This window comes from Megalobrama amblycephala, linkage group LG11 (genome assembly GCF_018812025.1).
Source record: "Megalobrama amblycephala isolate DHTTF-2021 linkage group LG11, ASM1881202v1, whole genome shotgun sequence".
Lineage (NCBI taxonomy): Eukaryota > Metazoa > Chordata > Actinopteri > Cypriniformes > Xenocyprididae > Megalobrama > Megalobrama amblycephala.
The window spans coordinates 32,845,554-32,865,326 of NC_063054.1; the positions used below are offsets into that span (position 1 = coordinate 32,845,554).

At 37.2% G+C, this 19,773-nt stretch overlaps 2 protein-coding genes across 2 annotated transcripts; one reads left to right on the top strand and one right to left on the bottom strand.

Annotated features, from left to right (window-relative positions):
• The first annotated feature begins 24 nt into the window (after nt 1-24).
• On the top strand, nt 25-9,894 carry plg (plasminogen). The gene is made up of 20 exons (XM_048207539.1): nt 25-158; nt 351-380; nt 666-792; nt 930-1,036; nt 2,033-2,147; nt 2,271-2,410; nt 2,936-3,056; nt 3,135-3,253; nt 3,339-3,501; nt 3,986-4,110; nt 4,245-4,401; nt 4,481-4,677; nt 4,779-4,927; nt 5,012-5,105; nt 5,246-5,360; nt 5,449-5,523; nt 5,816-5,956; nt 6,315-6,421; nt 6,557-6,702; nt 9,435-9,894. Exons 1-20 carry the CDS (start codon nt 110-112, stop codon nt 9,594-9,596), a joined length of 2,439 nt encoding a protein of 812 aa, XP_048063496.1. The 5' UTR covers nt 25-109; the 3' UTR covers nt 9,597-9,894.
• slc22a2 (solute carrier family 22 member 2) lies at nt 9,889-18,255 on the bottom strand. The gene is made up of 11 exons (XM_048207543.1): nt 17,758-18,255; nt 17,560-17,663; nt 14,695-14,849; nt 14,345-14,513; nt 13,300-13,414; nt 13,120-13,223; nt 12,819-13,033; nt 12,625-12,733; nt 11,321-11,433; nt 10,555-10,654; nt 9,889-10,477 (listed from the first exon to the last, which is right to left on the bottom strand). The coding sequence occupies exons 1-11, from the start codon at nt 18,172-18,174 to the stop codon at nt 10,390-10,392; spliced, it is 1,689 nt and encodes a 562-aa protein (XP_048063500.1). The 5' UTR covers nt 18,175-18,255; the 3' UTR covers nt 9,889-10,389.
• Between the last annotated feature and the right edge of the window lie 1,518 nt (nt 18,256-19,773).

Sequence of the window (19,773 nt, forward strand, 5' to 3'; positions counted from 1 at the left end):
GTAAGGACAATGATTGACTGATGAGTGACGGCCCTATGATGTTTGTTGTACTGACAATCTTTCAAAAGATTGAAAACCTCTCAAAGTCCCTGCCTGTCAATGCCCCAACATGAAGGTTCACAAAGTAGTTCTTTTACTAGGTCTATTCCTTTTTACAGGTAAGCCAACAGATATTTATTCATTGTGCCTTGATTATTAGGCTATTTCTGCTATCTATAAATGAACACAACTAAAATTGGTATTAATTTTAGTTTTGTTCATTTACAGATAGCAGAAATAGCCTGATAATAACCTATAACTAATAGCATTCATTTATCTGTATATCATTAATATGATTGTGTTACCTTCAGGTTTCCTCAGGGGCCAGACTGAAAGCACAGGTAAGAAAAGTCATCTGCAAATGTATAGCAAATGAGTTCTTTCAGTTAATGTTTTTATTACAAAGAGGTCTGTTGATCAAGTTTTAGATCTTTATATTTTAGAAATAGTCTGTAATACAGTTGGTAAGGGCTCTTGTTTAGGATAGTTTTGCTTTGTTGATTTAACAGGATGTAGGTGGATAGCATAGTCCACAGAACCTATTAGTCAAACTTCATCAACATCGATAAACGTGTTTGTGACAAAGCTCAGCTTTCTCTTTTTGTCACCTTTTTTACATTCTACAGATGTTCTAGAAGCATATATTAAAACGGATGGGGCCTGGATAGTGAAATTGCCTAAAGTTCAATACAGTGTGTCAACAGTGGAAGAATGTGCCGTCAAGTGCAACAAAGAGACTTCCTTTACATGCAGGTGCAAGTCAGACCATAACTATAACTCTCAAAATATATTGTGTAGCACTAGTGCAGACTCAGTTGATGTTAACAAGCAATGACACATGCTTTATTTTGCTCTATTATGTTGAAATACTGGGTATTTATGCTTTGTAGGTCTTTTTTGTACATCGAAAAAGATCAGGATTGTGTAACATTACCTGCAAACTCAAAAACTGATCAGATACTGCGAAGAATGAGTGCTGTTCTCTATGAGAAAAAGGGTAAGATTTTATAGCCCTATCTATTTGATCACTTAACAGATTTTAAAGTTTAAAAACAGATGATGGTATGAATTACCTTCAGCATACATTACTCACATTTAAATTAACTTTAAGTACATTATGAATTATAAAAGTCTGGTTACGCTTTTTCTTGTTTTTTCAAAAGTCTACCTGAGTTAATATATAATCCAGATTTATCGAAGTGTAGTTTGGTCCTTATCAGTAAACAAAGTAAAGAGGATTATCTGAAAATCTATCGTCCAATGAGGGATTTCTCCTTAAAAAGCAAATGAATCAAGTACTATCTAGGTTAAACAATGAGAAATGTTTTAGTTTTGGTTGACTTGAAATATACCTGATGGATGTTGTTTTAACAAGCATTCTTTAGATCAATGGTTCTCAACTAGTTTTGCTTCAGGACCCAGATTTTACATTTAATATGATGTAGTGATCCAACATACTACCAAAATTAACATAAAAAATGTTTAAATATTGTCACAAACTGCTTAAGACCATCAATGTAGAAAATTATTAAGATGACATAGGCAGATAGACCATTGTTTAAATGCATAAACAGAAGTAGTGTGTTTTACTTGGTTAAAGCTTGGCTATTGCATGGAACAAACACTGGGCCAAAATACTATAGAGCTTGTTTTACCATATGTTGACATCAATAGATTGGCTATGCGGAGCATTTTGCGCTAAAATGCCAGTTTCTTTTGCCATCTTAACTAAAGGTATGCACACTCATTTGGTCACATTTCAGTATTAACATTTAGCATCCTTTCCATTTTTTGTGTCACAAACCACAAACCTAGTGAGAACATCTGCCCTTTTAAACCATAAGAATGTACAGTAACTACAAATAAGGAAATGAATACATCACCATCATCATCAGTACTATATCAACATCAAATGACATGAGTGTACTAGCTTAGCTACAATGAATGTGTTTTTAAGCATGTTGTAATGAATGCATTGAATTCCGTCATACAGAGTACTTACTGGAATGCGTGAATGGCATTGGCATGGACTACAGAGGGACAAAATCCAAGACAAAATCAGGAAAAACATGTCAGCGATGGGAGGGAACTTTCCCCCATACACCAAAGTATATGTCTTAATTTGAATTTTTCATTTGTGATGCTGTAAAAAAAGAAAACAGTTTTCTTACAGAATACAGAAACTTCAGTGGTTAAACCAGCTAATTAACCTCAATAGTTACTTCCCACAGCATAACGCCAAAGACACATCCAAAAGCTGACTTGGAGTCCAATTTTTGTCGAAACCCGGATGGAGACAAGGGGGGTCCCTGGTGCTACACCACAGATCCAGAGAAACGATGGGAGCACTGCAATATCCAAGACTGCACAGGTACATTTAGCAAAGAAACTGCTAGACCTTGGTGGGCTATATCATACTAATGTGGAAATCTCATGCAAAAGTTAACTTCACTATGCCCTGCTTACTCTGGAGTGCACTTGAAGTGAACACTCTGAAGAGAGTAGTGCATTTCTAGTATTAATACCACTTTTTTCCATCTATATTCTGAACATCTTTAAAATCCAAATTTACAGTATTTCAACTTGCATATGGTCTCTTTGTGCAGTGTTTGATAAAACTGAATTTAAATCCCTGGGAATATCACAACAATGATAATTAGCCTAGGCTTTAAAATGAAGAGAAGATGTGCCACACAGAATCATGTAATCATAAAGGAGAAAATGAGTTGCTTGAAAAATCCATGTGTACATTTCACTAACGGCCTTGTGGAAAAGCCTTTTTTGAAGGGATTCAGTTGCTCAATTTCATTTAGAGCAACCTATTGAAGTGATGTACAAGAGTGCAAAAACACAGTTTGGAATTTGTTCCCTTGAATCTGCTATTTAAATTCTCCAGAGGAATGTATACAGTGCAGTGGAGAAAACTACAGAGGCAAGATCTCCACCACTACGAGTGGATTTACCTGCCAACGCTGGGACTCTCAAAAACCCCACAACCACGGTTACATCCCTTCAGCGTGAGACATTATCATTTATAGCACAAAGAGGATATGGTCTATTTTGTGCATATTTTGACTATGGTCTGTCTTTTGTAGTCTTCCTGATAAGTACTTGGAAGAGAACTATTGCAGGAACCCCGATGGAGAGCCTAGGCCCTGGTGCTTCACCACCAGTCCATCCAAACGTTGGGAATCGTGCTCCATTCCACGATGCAGTAAGCAATGTTCTTGTCAATCTGAAACACATCGTTTTCTGTCAAATGATTAGTTCATCATTAATTGGTCAATGTTTACTTGTAGCAACTGAACCACCCACAATTGTACCAGAACTTACCTGTGCAAGTGGAGAAGGTAGCTCCTACAGGGGCACCATTGCGGTGACAGTCTCAGGAAAAACTTGCCAGGACTGGGCATCCCAAAGTCCCCAGAAGCATTCCAGAACTTCAGAGAACTACCCTTGCAAGTAAGCATCAACATGATGGTTTGGATGAACTGGTTTTGAGGGACATTCAGGTTTTGATTAATTATCCAATGGTGTCAAGCCCTACACATGGAGGACCACCTTTGCTCAGAGCAGCTAATTAAGGTGTTCAAGATTTCTTAAAAAATACAGGCAAGTGTTTGATCAGGATTGGAACTAATCTCTGCAGGGCCAGGCTCTCCAGGAGCTCCAATCCTATTTTAGCACACATGAACCAGCTAATAAAGGTCTTTAGGATTGCTAGAAACTTCCAGGCAAGTGTGTTGGAGCTAAAATCTGCAGGACAGGGCCCTCCAGGAGCATGATTTGACACAGTTGAACTAGAAGAAACAAACAGACAGACTTCTTCAAAGTCTTATTCTTTAGGGCAAAGTTAATGTATGAAATTTTGCTTGCCCCAGTATGCCATACATATACAGAATAGTGACTACACAAGGAATGCAACTAAATTTTGTTTCTATCCCAGAGGCCTTGATAAAAACTACTGCAGAAACCCTGATAATGAAAGAAGTCCATGGTGTTACACCACAGATCCAGACACCCGCTGGGAGTACTGCAGTGTGCCAAGTTGTGGAGATCAACCTAGACCTGGTCTGTTTTGAAGAAGTCATTACAAAACCATATCACATTAAATGTAGATTATGGTGTCCTTTCTTTGTATTTTACATCATATGCCCCTAGAACTGGTGAAAGAGCCATGTATAACATAAATATGTGATTCCTAGAGGAGCCGGTGATCCCTGAGGGTGAGGCATGTTACGAAGGTGATGGAACCTCCTACCGTGGTGCCATGTCAGAGACCATCAGTGGAAAGAAATGCCAGTTCTGGACATCCATGGAACCTCATCGACATTCCAAAACACCTCAGAATTTCCCTAAAGCGTAAGACACTACACTGAATCTTATACTGTTGCAAATTTGGACTCCACTGATTTCTCCTCTGATTTCACTAATCATGCAGAGATCTGAGGAGGAACCTGTGCAGGAATCCAGATGGTGACAGAGCCCCTTGGTGCTACACCACAGATCCCACGGTTCGGTGGGAGTATTGCAACATCGAGCGGTGTGACAGCAAACCCAGCTCACGGGAGCCTCCTACCAATCCATCAGTGGCTTCAGCTTCTCCATCTCTTTCTTCATCTCCTTCTCCAGAAAAAGGTTCATTCACCTACAAGCTAACAGATTAGATTAAATATCAAGAGAACCATAGTATTGTCTAAGGGAGGGTGTGAGTTATGTGCTTTGTTTCTTTTTACAAGATTGTAAGGTTGGCAACGGAGCAAGTTACCGGGGGCCCACATCCATTACTATAACGGGAGTGACCTGCCAAGCATGGAGTTCTATGACCCCCCATCAGCATGCCAGTTTTACCTCTGAAACGCACCCAGACAAGGGTCTAGAGTCAAATGTAGGTCCATGTAGAATTTCAAGCAAATCCTGCCTTTTTTTTAACAGTTTTTTTTAGAAGTTATTTACTTGGTTATGCTATTAGCAATGCAGAAACCCAGACAGTGATGTGAATGGACCTTGGTGCTATACAACGGATCGAAATAAGAAGTGGGATTACTGTCAGATCCCAGACTGTGGTAACTGTTCTTAATATTCCTCTTGGAAATACTTGACTCCAACTTGGAAATTCCCAAATGCTAATTGTTGTTATACAGGCTCAATTATCAAGTATCCTTGCTAAGTAAGATACATGACATGCGTATTCCTTTCTAATCAGATAGCCTGAAATGCGGACAACCTTCAGTAAAACCTAAGCGGTGCTTTGGCCGAATCGTTGGGGGGTGTATTTCCAAACCACACTCCTGGCCTTGGCAGATCAGTCTTAGGACAAGGTATACAAACAAGCCTCCTCTACCTCTGTACTCATTTCCAGGCCCAGATATTATTGTAGTTATTAACTGTTATTTTCTGTCATATTAGAACCAAAATCCATTTCTGTGGTGGAACGCTAATTGATGCACAATGGGTCCTAACGGCAGCCCACTGCCTAGAGAGGTAAGTGACTTTTTTTAATTGAAGAGACAAAAATGCAAATAAAGGGTTGAAATTGTGAATTTTGCCAATGTTTAGAGGAACAACAGTTCAGTGGTTCTCACTCCACTTCTGGGGATCCACAACACTACATTTTAATTGTCTGTGGATTCCCTGAACTGGAGTTGACAACCATGTACTGCACTAACATATAGATGACCTCAAAGCCCCAAAGAGACATGGAATAGAAACCACAAGACTTGTTAATAAGGCATTTATACAGCAAATGGTTTAATGTGTATGTACAACTGTGCAGGTCTGACAGTCCATCTGCCTACAAGATCTTCCTTGGAATCCACACAGAACGCGCAAATGAAGCATCCAAACAGGAACGAGATGTTACTAAGATTATTAAGGGGCCAGCTGGAACTGACATCGCTCTTCTCAAGTTGGACAGGTTAGAGTCTTCCGTCCACCATTGATGAGTGCAACTGTTGCCAATTCAACACTCCGAATCTGGTATTTAATGTTTCAGATGTTTATACATTCTCATATCCAAGTTTAATATGCAGATAAAAGTATGAGTAAGTGATTCAACAGTTGATTCCCCAACACTGACTCAACTAATGGGATTTTCTGTATGCTGGAGTAATGGCAGATAATGTTCAGTAATCCCTATTGAAAATAGCCACTATCTTTGCAATTCCATTTGGTGACACTAGTGGTTAAAATGCAGTTCTGACTTTTAAAACTGTAACCTCATTTTATTTATAATGACATTAAGAAGGCAAACTCATAATTTTGTTGGATTTTAGGCCTGCATTATTAACCGATAAGGTATTACCTGCGTGCCTACCAGAGAAGGACTACATTGTACCAAGCAATACTGAATGCTATGTAACAGGCTGGGGGGAGACACAGGGTAGGTCACTTTAACAAGTAGGTATAGCAAAATGGATTCTTTAAAAAATATTTTTACTGTTAGACAGATAAACATGATTGATTATTAATTTAAGATTTCACAGTGTTCATGATTTCAAGACTTTCTGTTTTCTAGGAACTGGTGGAGAAGGTTTCCTGAAAGAAACTGGCTTCCCTGTAATTGAGAACAAAGTCTGCAACCGCGCATCTTTTCTGAATGGCCGTGTGAAGGAGCATGAGATGTGTGCAGGAAACATAGAAGGTGGAAGTGACAGTTGCCAGGTAAGGGAGCCTGCTCTATTGAGGGTCTCTAGATTCTGTCATCTCACTGGCTCTGATTTTTAGCAATAATTATGAATACAAACAGACATAGTCTTGTAAAGTGCCTTGATATGGCCAAATTGCAAGGAAGCATTGCATGTATTTGTCACCGATAAAGCAATCAAAGAATACATTAAACAATTAAACAAGTTTTATTCAACATTTATAAAATATTTAGGTTACACTTTATTTTAAGGTGTCCATGTTACAGTGTAATTAAGTACTGTGTAATAATAATTAACTACATGTACTTACTTAGCGAGGGTTGGGATGAGGGTTTGGTTAATAACATGTAATTATGCATAATTTATAGTTATTACTACAGTAACTACATGTAACGTGTAACAATGACACTGTAAAATGAAGTGTTACCAATAGTTCTATCAAATTATGAAAATGACCAAATATACTTGCATGTACTAAGAATCACTACTTTTACATGTGCACCAATAAGGCGATTATTTCTCATTAACAGAGTAAGGTCTTAATTGCAGCAAGATGTTTTCATGACAAGAACAGAACTCTTCACTCCAGTTTACATGCAATTTACATTACTTTGATTATTTCTAACAAGTATGGTTATACCACACTCAGGCACATAGTATGCATGTTACCGGCCATTTTTAATCTACTCACATCAAATTCAAAATTTTTATGGACCTACTCAGGGGCGTAAATTTCATCTGACAGTAGGGGGGGACAATAAACATAAAATTTCTTAAGAGCAATTTTTGAAGGGGACACAAATAACACAGCCAAAATTTTACTTATAAAGAATATATGTAATGTTACACAGAAGAAAACCTACTATTATTAGTGTAGCATAGAGACTGCCATTATGCTCATTGTTTCTCATTTGGTTCAATGAAAAAACTGACTAAATTGGCCAAAATATTCTTCAAAATTATATATATATATATATATATATATATATATATATATATATATATATATATATATTTATTTATTTATTTTTTTTTTTTTTTTTTTGAAGTTGTTTACAACCAAGTCACCAAAATACGATGAATACCAAAGTCCCTTTTAGTCTTTGTGAATACACACGGAGCATAACCGAACACACAACAGTAAATCTGTTAGCCTTATTACAGTTCACATATTCTTATCACAGTGTTAATTGTTGTTGGTGTGGGTGACTTATCTTATAATATCCAACAAGCTATGGTAAACAAGCTAGGTAACATTATAATCGCTAAAATAGCGGACTCACGGGAAAATAAAATCATCAGTTATCATCTTTTTTGTTGTTGTTATGACTAATTACTCAGCACCGTCAGCATTAAAGAGAAAATAATCACTTCATCCGATGTTTTTGAATAAAATAGCCTTGACAGCCGACTTACTGGAACTCATCTGTCTGTAGAACTGTTCTCTCCCGCCGGCGCCGCCGGACTTCTACAGAATCTAAACACACGCGAGTGTGACGTGCGCGGTGGACCAAACCACTGTGAGGCAAGGGAGGGGTGACTCAAAATGTTTCTAAACTTAAAACGCCCGTTTGCGTTTGTATTGCTTCACTACTTACATAATTATTTTAAGTTTATATAATTTATGTACAATAATTAGCGTGGTTATTAATTATATATTTTTTTTGGGGGGGGCAGCACTCAGATGGGGGGGGGTCCTGACCCCCCTGTCCCCCCCGCGATTTACACCCCTGGACCTACTGGATATTAGTTGGCGCCGTGATGATTCTTTTACTGTCTATGGATGAACATCGCAATGCCGGGTTTGCTGCCGTTGCGTTCTTCGCGCCGTCTGGATGAAGATACGGTACAGAGTCCGTGCAGCTAATTGTGTTGACAGAGTTTAGTGGTTTTGTGAAGAGAAAACTTCAGAATAATGTCACAGAGTTCATTCATGAAATTGTGTGAACAACACACAGCATCCGTGTACGTCCGAGCACATGTGCACTTTGGTCAGAGCGGGAATAATGCCAAGGTGTTTACATGACTGTTTATTGCGATTAAAATCGGCGTAACGTTACACCACCTAGTTTAATGTGATTATGCTTGATTATGAGCTTAATCGCATTACTTTAATCAACGTTTTGTGTTTACATGAGCTAAAGTTTAATCGCAATATTGCCGAAATCCTATTATAATCGCATTATGAGTGTGCAAGTAAACGCAATTAGTTTAGCAACATACCAATATCTAACTTTTGCAATATTAGGGTTTTCAAGTTCTTCATGTGAGGAGCACTATTGACATGGTTTGTGTTTGGAATAGAGCCACTGATTTTCCATGCCAAATTTTCCATACATTAATTAATCATTGCTTTAACATGCTCCTTGTTTTTGCTTAAATTAATACATGATGTTAGCTAACTGCATGATCTGGATTGTCTTAGAACTGTACATTTCTGCAATTACTTTGACACAGTCACCTGATAACAGATTACTCTTAATTGTAACATAGAACATGAATTTTCTGTGAAGCTGCTTTGAAACGACATGTATGGTGAAAAGTGCTGTACAAATCAATGTGAATTGTGCATTCAAAGGAATAGTTCACCCAAAAACTCACTATTTTACTATAATCATTTACTCACCTCCATGTTGTTCCAACCCTTTATAACCTTCTTACACAAGTGAGATTTGAGACCTACAGCAGAGGGAAAGATTTTAAATGAATAACATCTTAAATTGTGACGTGTTCCTCACACTCATTCAGGGTGACAGCGGCGGGCCTCTTGTCTGCTACGCACAGAACACCTTCGTCCTTCAGGGAGTGACATCATGGGGTCTCGGCTGTGCTAATGCCATGAAACCTGGAGTGTATACCCGCGTCTCCAAGTTTATCGACTGGATAGAACGCAATATGAAAGAAAACTGAGAATTAGTCAGATTAGTCAAAATTATATAATGGAATTTAAGTGAACTACTGACAATGAAATAATGAAATTTTATTGATGCATAAGCCGTTTTAAAGACCATGTACAGAAGTTTAGTTTTAGAAACTGTCAAGCCCACTGTCAGCCTGTACAGTTATATGCACATGCCGGATGCGTTCCAATTTGAGGCCCCAGTAAACATGTTTCATTACAGAACTCTTCAAAGCACTAAAAATGTAATCAGATCTGATTTTAAAATATATGTTTTCCTACATTAAAACAATGGTAAACATCTTTGAAGAAAGTCTCTTTATTTGTGCTCCACCATACAAACAGTTTTGCTGTTACAGTAACAATGTTCAAACCCTAGTAAAAGTGACAGAGCAAATAAGTACAATAGCATTTACTATTATCATGAATAATTTAAGCCAACATTTTAAAATATATATAAAGATATTTTTATAGTGAGTTATTTTACATTTTCTTAAATAAACATTTTTGTCAAAAACATGCATTTAAAAAAAATGTAAAATAAAACATCTTATATAAAAAAATACATTAACTACAGTTAATGACAAACAATAATTACATCTGGGTCCTTTGATTAGATATAACTTTCTCAGCTTGATTATTAAATCAAATTCATATTTTAATTGTTCATTAACTTTTGAAATGAAAAAACAAACTTGATTAATCAGAAATGGATTTCAGATTGTATAATTTTGATTAAATCCTCAAAGGAGAAGTGATAAGCAGCATCACATAATAAAGTTAAGGAGGTTGCTGGATTCTGTCTCAGACTGCTGTAACGTCTTTGTTTGATGTCACATCAGAGGGCAGCAAATTCTGCAGCTGTTGACTCTTCAGATGGTTTTCTTTGTTTCTGCACATACAGTTCACATTTGTGAAGAAAGGTTCATGGTGACAAATGTTACCATAGTGAAGAGAGTAAAACCTCACCTGTTTGGACATTCAATGTCCTCAATGGTTTCTGGAAGAGGCACACCTTTGGTTTCAGGTAACAGAAGAACCAGTCCACCAGCCACAAACGCAAGAGCACCTGTGAGAGTGAACATTTACTTCACCGACCTCACACTGGAACTAGAACATGCTCAACATCACATTATTTTGGCCAGGGGTGTCATGCATTTTTTTTTTTTTGAGGGGGTACCAGTGAAAGATACGACCAAAAGAACACCCTTTTAATAGTAGTTCTTAATACAAATACTAGTGGTACAGTTTCTGTGTAGCATTCTAAGGGGACCTGGGTTCAAAATGTGCAAAAATACATCATTTGATTTGTAATAAACACAACATTTGACTGGAACATCCAATGAGGAAATGCTGGTTCAAGGGGGTCAAGGTTTGCCTGGTCAGCATGACCCTACTAGCCCCTGGTGGTAGATGCTGTAACTACACCATGCAGGGACCAAAAACTATAATATATATATATATATATATATATACATATATATACATGTTTTGTTAGAACCCAATTTTTTTTTGGTAGGTCTGTTAAAAGCCTGAAATTGACATATATTTTTCCCTGCCACCTTTAAAGGGAAAGTTAACCCAAAAATGAAAAATGTGTGTTCTTTTGGTGCAATCAGCAGTCAGAATGTCATTTTCCTGCATCTTGAAAGCAATTAGTTACATTTGATGCCCTTATCTGTCAACACAAACAACTCTGTTTGATTGTGTGTAAAATGAACATTTGCTTTTGTACCGAAAATGATAAGAGGTAGTTCTTGCCAGATGACAGCAAGCCTGTAGAGCAGGAACGGCGCTATAATCCCTCCAATGTCACACATTGTGGAGCAGACCGATACACCCAGATTTCTGAAGCCAAACAACATCATATACAGTAGCATTACTGACCACACAGTAACGTAATCTAGATTACTCATTTTAGGTAATGTATTCAGACTACCTTTTGATTGCTTTTGACCTAACTTGTTTAAAATATCAGAAGTAAATATTTTAGTTCAAAAGGGTGACAAAAAAAAGTTTGGGAATTCCTGCATTACATGAACAAATAATAGTGTATACAGTATCAGCAGTGTTTAGTAACTTGCATAATTTTTCATCTCATATATGGGGTAAATGAGAGATGCTTTTGTCCCCCAATTTAGAAGCATCACAAATTTATTTACATGACATTCACATGGCCATTCTAAATTGTGAATATAGTCAAAGCTAAATGGTATGACACACAATACGATTTTTTAGAAAGGAAATTTTAAGAGCATAAAATGTAATAAAAGATCATTTACTGCCATTGTGTGAATAATATGTAATCATGTAATCTATAATAAAGTAACTGTAATCTGATTATGAGCATTTTAAAATGTAATATAATCTAATTGACAATTCGCAAAGACCCACCCCCTTTAGTTACTTTTGCTGTGTCCGACAAGCCATGCCGATCTCTCGCCACACATCATGTTCTCAGAGTGAAAAATACATCGCGGAGCAGAGAGGACACTGACTACACGTCGACAGACAAGACAGAGCAGGTTACTTTTGATATGAAACAGTCTCAAATTTCAAATTTTGTCATTTTTAAAGAAATTTAAACAATAAATTCCATTTTGTGGCTCTTTAATGTGTCGTGACAGATCGCTGTAGCACCTCAGTTCAAGCGGCTCGTGAACCGATCATCTCTTCCTACTAGTTCATTTATAATAAATCAAATAAACATGATTGAACATCACAAGGAATGTTGTTTCAATTGCGGAAAGACGTCAGTACACACCATTTTTCAAATTCAAGTCCACCTACATTAATCTGCTAACTTCCTTGACTGCTTTATCGGACAAATTGGCTGATTTGACGTTATGATTGGTTAGATCGCCTGTCACTCAAACTCCTGGCGAAGGGTCAATTACAGGTACTACATTTTTGGAATCTGCTTACATAATTCAGATCACATGTAATCAGTTACTACCCAGCACTGCTGATTCTTCACTTTATATACAACCTGCGATGCATAATGAAGGATAAACATGCTCACTTTGCAATATAACTCACCTGATAACAGTGGGGTATAGTTCAGTATTCACAAACACTACCATTTCAAAAGCCATAGTGATGCCCAGCCTTCCAACACAAGCAACAGCACTTTTTAACCAGAACATACCTGTAGAAGATACATGGTTAAAGTAACCATACATATAGCTTCATTTTTCAGTCAATTTGAACTACAACTACAAATGGTAACACACTGTCTGGGATGAATGCTGTGATTAAGCAAGCCGCCCCTGCCACGATATTCGCAGTTGCAAATGGAAGCCGCCGCCCGATCCGCTCAATAGTGAGAAGGATGAGGAAAGCTGCTGGCAATTCCACGATTCCAGATATGAGAAAGTCCACATACACGTTACCTCCGAGGATTCCCAGCCTCATAATGAGACCCTGGTAAACCACAGCACTGGTGAACCTGTGATGGCCCCAGAGATACAACAAGAGGTTACAGATAAATGTTCACCCCAATGCGCTTAATGAGGTGTTTAGGATCTGACGTACCAATTGAAACTCAGGATGAACGTGTATGTTCTCAATTTGGAAGTTTTGAACAGGTCCATGAAGGAAGCAGTTGAGGCAGGGTCTGTGTTTTCAACCTTTAGTGTCTGATGGATAAATTTGGGCATTTAAGAGATGTTTGGTATTAAATTTATGCTCTTCATTAATGTGTATATTTAGTACCTCAAAATTCTTGGACAGTGTCTTCTTGTTCTCTTTGGCTATCATTTTTGTGATCTCCAGTGCTTCGGTTCTCTTGTTTTGGCTGAGGAGCCATCTTGGTGATTCAGGTATAAACCTGAAAAAGTGTATTTAAATAATGCAACATGGCTACAGTTATCTAACATAGTGTAACCCAAAAATATTGAACTGCATGTAAATACAGTATCCTAAATGAAAAGATTGTTCTTTGCGATCATCCAGAAACCAAACATGTTGTTACTTTGGAGAGAATAATAATAATGTTAAAATATTACAGTATAATGCAGATCACATTTGCATTTGAACTGCATGACCAAATGCTCTAAAAATTACATTTTCAGATGAAAATGCACATCAAATAGATACACTACCATTTAAAATTTCGGGTTGATAAGAATTTTTATAATGTTTTAGAAAGAAGTCTCTTATGCTTAACAAGGCTGCATTTATATGATCACAAAATACAGTAAAAACAGTAATATTGTGAAATGTTATCACAATTTAAAATAACTGTTTTTAATATATTGTAAAATGTAATGCATTCCTGTGATGGTAAAGCATCATTACTCCAGTCTTCAGTGTCACATGATCCTTCAGAAATCATTCTAATATGCTGAACATTTCAGGAAACATTTCTTATTATTTTCAATGTTGAAAACAGTTGTGCTGCCTAATATTTTTGTGGAAACCATGATACATTTTTTTCAGGATTCTTTGATGAAAGAACAGCATTTATTTAAATATAAATCACATTACAGTAACTTTTGATCAATTTAATGAGTCCTTGCTGAAAAAAATTATTAAATTCTTAAAAAAAAAAATGTTACTGACTTTTTCTTTTTTTTTTGAATGGTAGTGTATCTTGAAGATATGTGCTATAAAAAGTTCTGGGTAAAATACAACAGTATTTGTATTGTAACATATTTACATTGCACACAATCAAGCTAATAAATCTGGAAAACACAATCAATTACATGCAGCCTCCTGAAGACTCTAAGTGTATTACACATAATGTACAGGCTCTTACCAATAGTAAGTCAGGAAACAGATGTAAGGTATGGTGAAGACCACCTGTAGCCAGCGCCAGTTTGGTATGAAGTAAGCTAAGAGAGGAAGGATGAGAAGGCCCAAGCTGAAGATCATCTGATAGGTCACTCCCACCGTTCTCCTGTATTCCACCCCAACCAGCTCTGTGACTGCAGCCAAGAAATAAGAGTTATTGGATGTGAGGATATCAAGAATCCCGATACCGCGGTAAACACTTAATGCAAGAACACTGCAGCTAGACTCACTGATCCAATCACTGCGAAAGTACAGTTAGCTGTACACACAAACATATTTCATTTAAGTGTGATTAAAACTGAAAAATGATTTTACTTAGCACGTATCCAACCATCCAGCCACCCTTCACTCCAAAGCCAAAGAGAGCTCTGAACACCAGCAGGGCGATGTAGTTAGGAGACGTGGCCACCAGAATCCCTGTTACTCCAATGAATAAGTTGGTCATGAGGAAACTCTTCATTCTGCCATATCTGAAAGAAAAAGCACTTAAATATTCATGTTGCCATGCCAATAAAAATTATTTGGTTTTCATTTTGTAGACTGCTTGATAACATTCACACTACCGTTCAAAAGTTTGAGGTCGGCAAGGCATTTTCATGTTTTTAAAAGAAGTCTCTTTTGCTCACCAATACTGCATTTATTTGTTAAAAAATACATTCAAACAAATTGTGAAATATTACTATATTTAAAATTTTTTTTTTATTTTTTCCTGAGCTGGCAAAGCTGAATTTTCAGCATCATTACTCCAGTCTTGAGTCACATGATCCTTCAGAAATCTGAAGTCTGCTCAAGAAACATTTCTTCTTATTTTTGATGTTGTGCTGCTGCTTAAAGGATTAGTCCACTTTTTTAAATTAAAATTTCCTGATAATTTACTCACCCCCATGTCATCCAAGATGTTCATGTCCTTCTATCTTCAGTCGAAAAGAAATGAAGGTTTTTGATGAAAACATTCCAGGATTTTTCTCCATATAATGGACTTCAATGGAGCCCAAACGATTGAAGGTCAAAATTACAGTTTCATCGCAGCTTCAAAGCGTTTTACACGATCCCAGACGAGGAATAAAGGTCTTATCTAGAGAAACCATCGCTCATTTTCTTAAAAATAAGTTTTAACAATAAATGCTCATCTTGAACTAGCTCTCTTCTTCTTCTCTATTAGAATTCCGGCAGTGTAGACACTGATAAGTGTATTACTGCCCTCCACAGGTTAAAGTTTGAACTAATTGTTATATACTACCTCTAGAAGATTGTATATGACAATTTAGTTCAAACTTTGACCTGTGGAGGGCAGTAATACACTTAGCAGTGCCTACACTGTCAGAATTCTAATAAAGAAGAAGAAGAAGAGAGCTGGGCTGCGTTCTAGGGCTGCGTTCCAGTTCGTTTTTAAATGCCCTTCCCTCGCTAACTTCCCTCGGTCTCGTTGACTCGGATGTACGTCATTGCTTACGTTGCACGAGTGCCCACTTCTGGCGGAACCTTTGCAATGGGCTGAACTGGAATGTCCTAAGCCCTTGATCACTTGGAATCCGCAACGGAGCTGATTTATTATTTATTTTTTCCCCTTACAAATTTGTTTAATACAGCATTCTATATGTATATATGTGTGTTTTAAATGTTTAAAAAAAATAATTAATATATCATAGAATTGTTTGTGGTAGGGTAAATTAAACGCGATATGCGGTGACGTCATAATCGTGTTGCATTGTGGGTTATGGAGCTGCCTGAAGTGTACATGAGAAGTAGACTCGCTCCCTCGGTTAAAATCGAGGGAGCGAGGGTCTGTCCATGTAAACTTCCCTCGTCCACTTCACGAAGTGGAACGCACTTCAAAATGGAGGCAGGGATTCCCCCGAGGGGAAGTGTGTAGGGAAGTTCGCGAGTGCGTGTCTAAAACTGGAGTGGAACGCAGCCCAGTTCGGTTTTTAAATGCCCTTCCCTCGCTAACTTCCCTCGGTCTCGTTGACTCGGATGTACGTCATTGCTTACGTTGCACGAGTGCCCACTTCTGGCGGGAAACTGGAGTGGAACGCAGCCCTAGTTCAAGATGAGCATTTATAGTTAAAATGTATACATTTTTTTTTAAAAATTTAGAAAATGAGTGATGGTTTCTCTAGATAAGACCCTTATTCCTCGTCTGGGATCGCTGTAAACTGTAATTTTGACCTTTAACCGTTTGGGCTCCATTGAAGTCCAGTATATGGAGAAAAATCCTGGAATGTTTTCATCAAAAACCTTAATTTCTTTTCGCCTGAAGAAAGAAAGACATGAACATCTTGGATGACATGGGGTTGAGTAAATTATCAGGAAATTTTAATTAGAAAATGAACTAATCCTTTAATTTTTCTTGTGGAAACTGATACATTTGCTTTTTTAGGATTGATTTTTTTTAACATTATCAATGTCTTTAATGTTACTTTTGATTAATTTATTCTGCAATTATGCATTAAATTGATTTATTTAAAAAAAATCATACTGAACTTAACTTTTGAACTTTAGTGTATGAATCTTGATTGCATTGAATTAAAAAAAAATCTAAAACAAAAATCCTTGAAACACAAATTTACTCAAGAAGCAACACAGCATGTCATATTAAAGACCCATTCACACCAAGAACTATAACCATAAAGATAACTATAACAATATTAACTAACATCCACACTAACTGACGATATCGTTCTCTTTATTCCAAGCACGTGCTGCAGTTTTGTCGTCTGTCCGTTAAATGCTCGAGCTCTTAAAGCAGGATGATTCTGATTGGCTGTTAATGTTTTATCATCGTTCCTCTGTGCCATATCGTTGTAGTTGTGGTGTGCTATTCTTTGCTGCTAACTCTGCTATTCTATAATATATATAGAACTATTTTTAGAACAACATCTTTATCATTATAGTTCTCTCTATTGAGGGCTTTTCACACTTGAAATAGTTAACCCTGGGCATTCTAAACCCCGGGTAAATGGAATCCTGTGAAAAGTCCTTTGGTGTGAATGGGCCTTAGGACTTGTTTTCAGAGAATGTCTTCAAACGAGTGCATTTACCACTGGCAGATGTACTTATCAAGAAAATGTATCTTCTTTAAGGAGCTTTAGATATTTTTTTATCTAAGTCAAGAAAGACTCATTAAAACACCCACGTTATAATGGAAAAAAAGAAGAAAAAAGGAGGTGTCTGTCATACTTGTCTGCCATGTATCCAATTGCAATGCTGCCCACTAAGAAACCAACACCGAGCATGGCCTGGAACATGTCAACATACCAGGAGTCTGCACACACTAGATCAAACTGCAAAACACGGGTCTCATAAGACATTTTGTTCTTTTCAGTCACACAATTATTACCAAAAGAAGTCTTGTTTTGTGATCCCACCACCACTCACCTCAGTGACGAAGGACTGTCTTCCTTCATAGTCGTACTCCCAGCCATCTGTACAGCCAGTCATAGGCAGCGTAGAGAGCTGGGCCTGGACAAAGTCACTTTCTGGATTGTCACAGGTAAGACTGGTGGCGTTCCAGTCCATGTCGATTCTCTCACACTGACTGTACGCCACCCCTGCGGAGCTGTTTATCAGGGGTACAGTGGCCCTGCGTGCATCTTGAAGGCTCCAGCCGCATCTCTCCCGGATCTCACTGACGCCCGGGTCACGGCACCAATGCTCTGGGGTGAAGCCCTGGAACACAATCCCCACATAGACGAAAGAAAACGGTATGGAGACCAAACAGAAAATGGAAAAAATTCGCATTTGGCACCGACCGAATGGCCCGGCCTCCTCTAAGATGTCTTCGAAAGTGGTCATGGTCAACGTACGCCTGGCAGTGGAGGAGTCCGCAGCTTTAGAAAGAGGTCTGTTAAGTTGAGGCGCACAGTATTTACCCACAGCTGGTGGACCAAAAGTCAAGAGGAGGTTGAAACTCGATATATTCGTGCTGTGACTGACCAATTACATGCTGAGATGGGACGGGGGCCACAAAGTTACAATTTAACCCCAGTGACATCTGAAGGCTGTTGTGCAATTTGTCACGGTATAATTTCTATTCAGCAAGTTTCATGACAGTGCCAAAGACTACTTACTGAACCATTACTGATTTAACTAAACCCTGAATCTATATTTTATTTCCCCCTATTTCCAATGAGAGGAAAAAGTGGCACTTTTTCCCACTTAAACCCTAATCTTGCTTCAAAATTCACCATGTTTATAAAGCAGTTTATCGTCAACAAATTATTTTTACATTTTTTTAATTGAAATATAGCTAAATATGAGATGGAAAACTCTAAACAAACATTAGAAATGTTGCATTGACAACTAAATGAAAAGTTCAAGCTGAAGCACTAAAATTACTAACTGGAAACACTAAACCTGAACTAAAACTGATAAAAATTAAAACTAATCTAAATAGTAAAAAAATAAATAATAAAGCACATAAATGACAAAAGCACACAACAAAATAACTACAAATTAAAATGAAAACTGAAAATATATATTTAAAAAATGTATATAAAATAGTCTTATTTAATATTAGATGAAAAACAAACTAATAGAAATTTTGCAATAGCAAATACTGAAATAAAGTTGAAGTTAAATTAAAGGGTTAGTTCACCCAAAAAATTCTGTCATTAATTTCTCACCCTTATGTCGTTCCAAACCCATAAAACTTTAAGATACACAAATTAAGATATTTTTGATGAAATCTGATGGATAATTAACACTTTCAGATGTCCAGAAAGCTACTAAAGACATATTTAAAACAGTTCATGTGACTACAGTGGTTCAACCTTAATTTTATGAGGCAACGAGAATACTTTTTGTGTGCCAAAAAAAAAACAAAATAACTTTATTCAACACTATCTAGTGATAGGCCATTTCAAAACACTGCTTCATGAAGCTTTATGAATCTTTTGTTTCGTATCATGGTTTGGAGCGTGAATCAAACTGCCAAAGTCACGCCTCCCAGTGGTGAACCATTAAAATTGAAAACACTTATGACATGACAAAGCCTGGTTTACTGAAATCATGTGACTTTGGCAGCCAATAGTCAGGGCCGATATATCCTGTCAATCAAATGAAGGCAGGAAAATGCACAAAATTTGTGCTTTGTGTAAAGAAAATGCTAAGAAACCAGTTTGATATCATAATTGTATGAATTAACATTCAGAAAGTTAAGAAATATTAATTTAATCTTCAGAATTTAGTTAATATGTTAAAGGGTTAGTTCACCCAAAAATGAAAATTCTGTCATTTATTACTTACCCTCATGCCGTTCCACACCCATAAGACATTCGTTAATCTTCAGAACACAAATTAAGATGTTTTAATTGAAATCCGATGGCTCAGTGAGGCCTCCATAGGGAGCAATGACACCTCCTCTCTCAAGATCCATAAAGGTACTAAAAACAT

Coding starts and splice junctions, on each gene's coding strand:
- plg (XM_048207539.1), top strand. CDS start 110: ATGAAGGTTCACAAAGTAGTTCTTTTACTAGGTCTATTCCTTTTTACA. Junction 793..929: donor GAGACTTCCTTTACATGCAG/GTGCAAGTCAGA, acceptor TATGCTTTGTAG/GTCTTTTTTGTACATCGAAA. Junction 4,402..4,480: donor CCTCAGAATTTCCCTAAAGC/GTAAGACACTAC, acceptor CTAATCATGCAG/AGATCTGAGGAGGAACCTGT.
- slc22a2 (XM_048207543.1), bottom strand. CDS start 18,174: ATGACCACTTTCGAAGACATCTTAGAGGAGGCCGGGCCATTCGGTCGG. Junction 14,514..14,694: donor GATGGTTGGATACGTGCTAA/GTAAAATCATTT, acceptor TCTTGGCTGCAG/TCACAGAGCTGGTTGGGGTG. Junction 13,224..13,299: donor CACTGTCCAAGAATTTTGAG/GTACTAAATATA, acceptor TTTATCCATCAG/ACACTAAAGGTTGAAAACAC.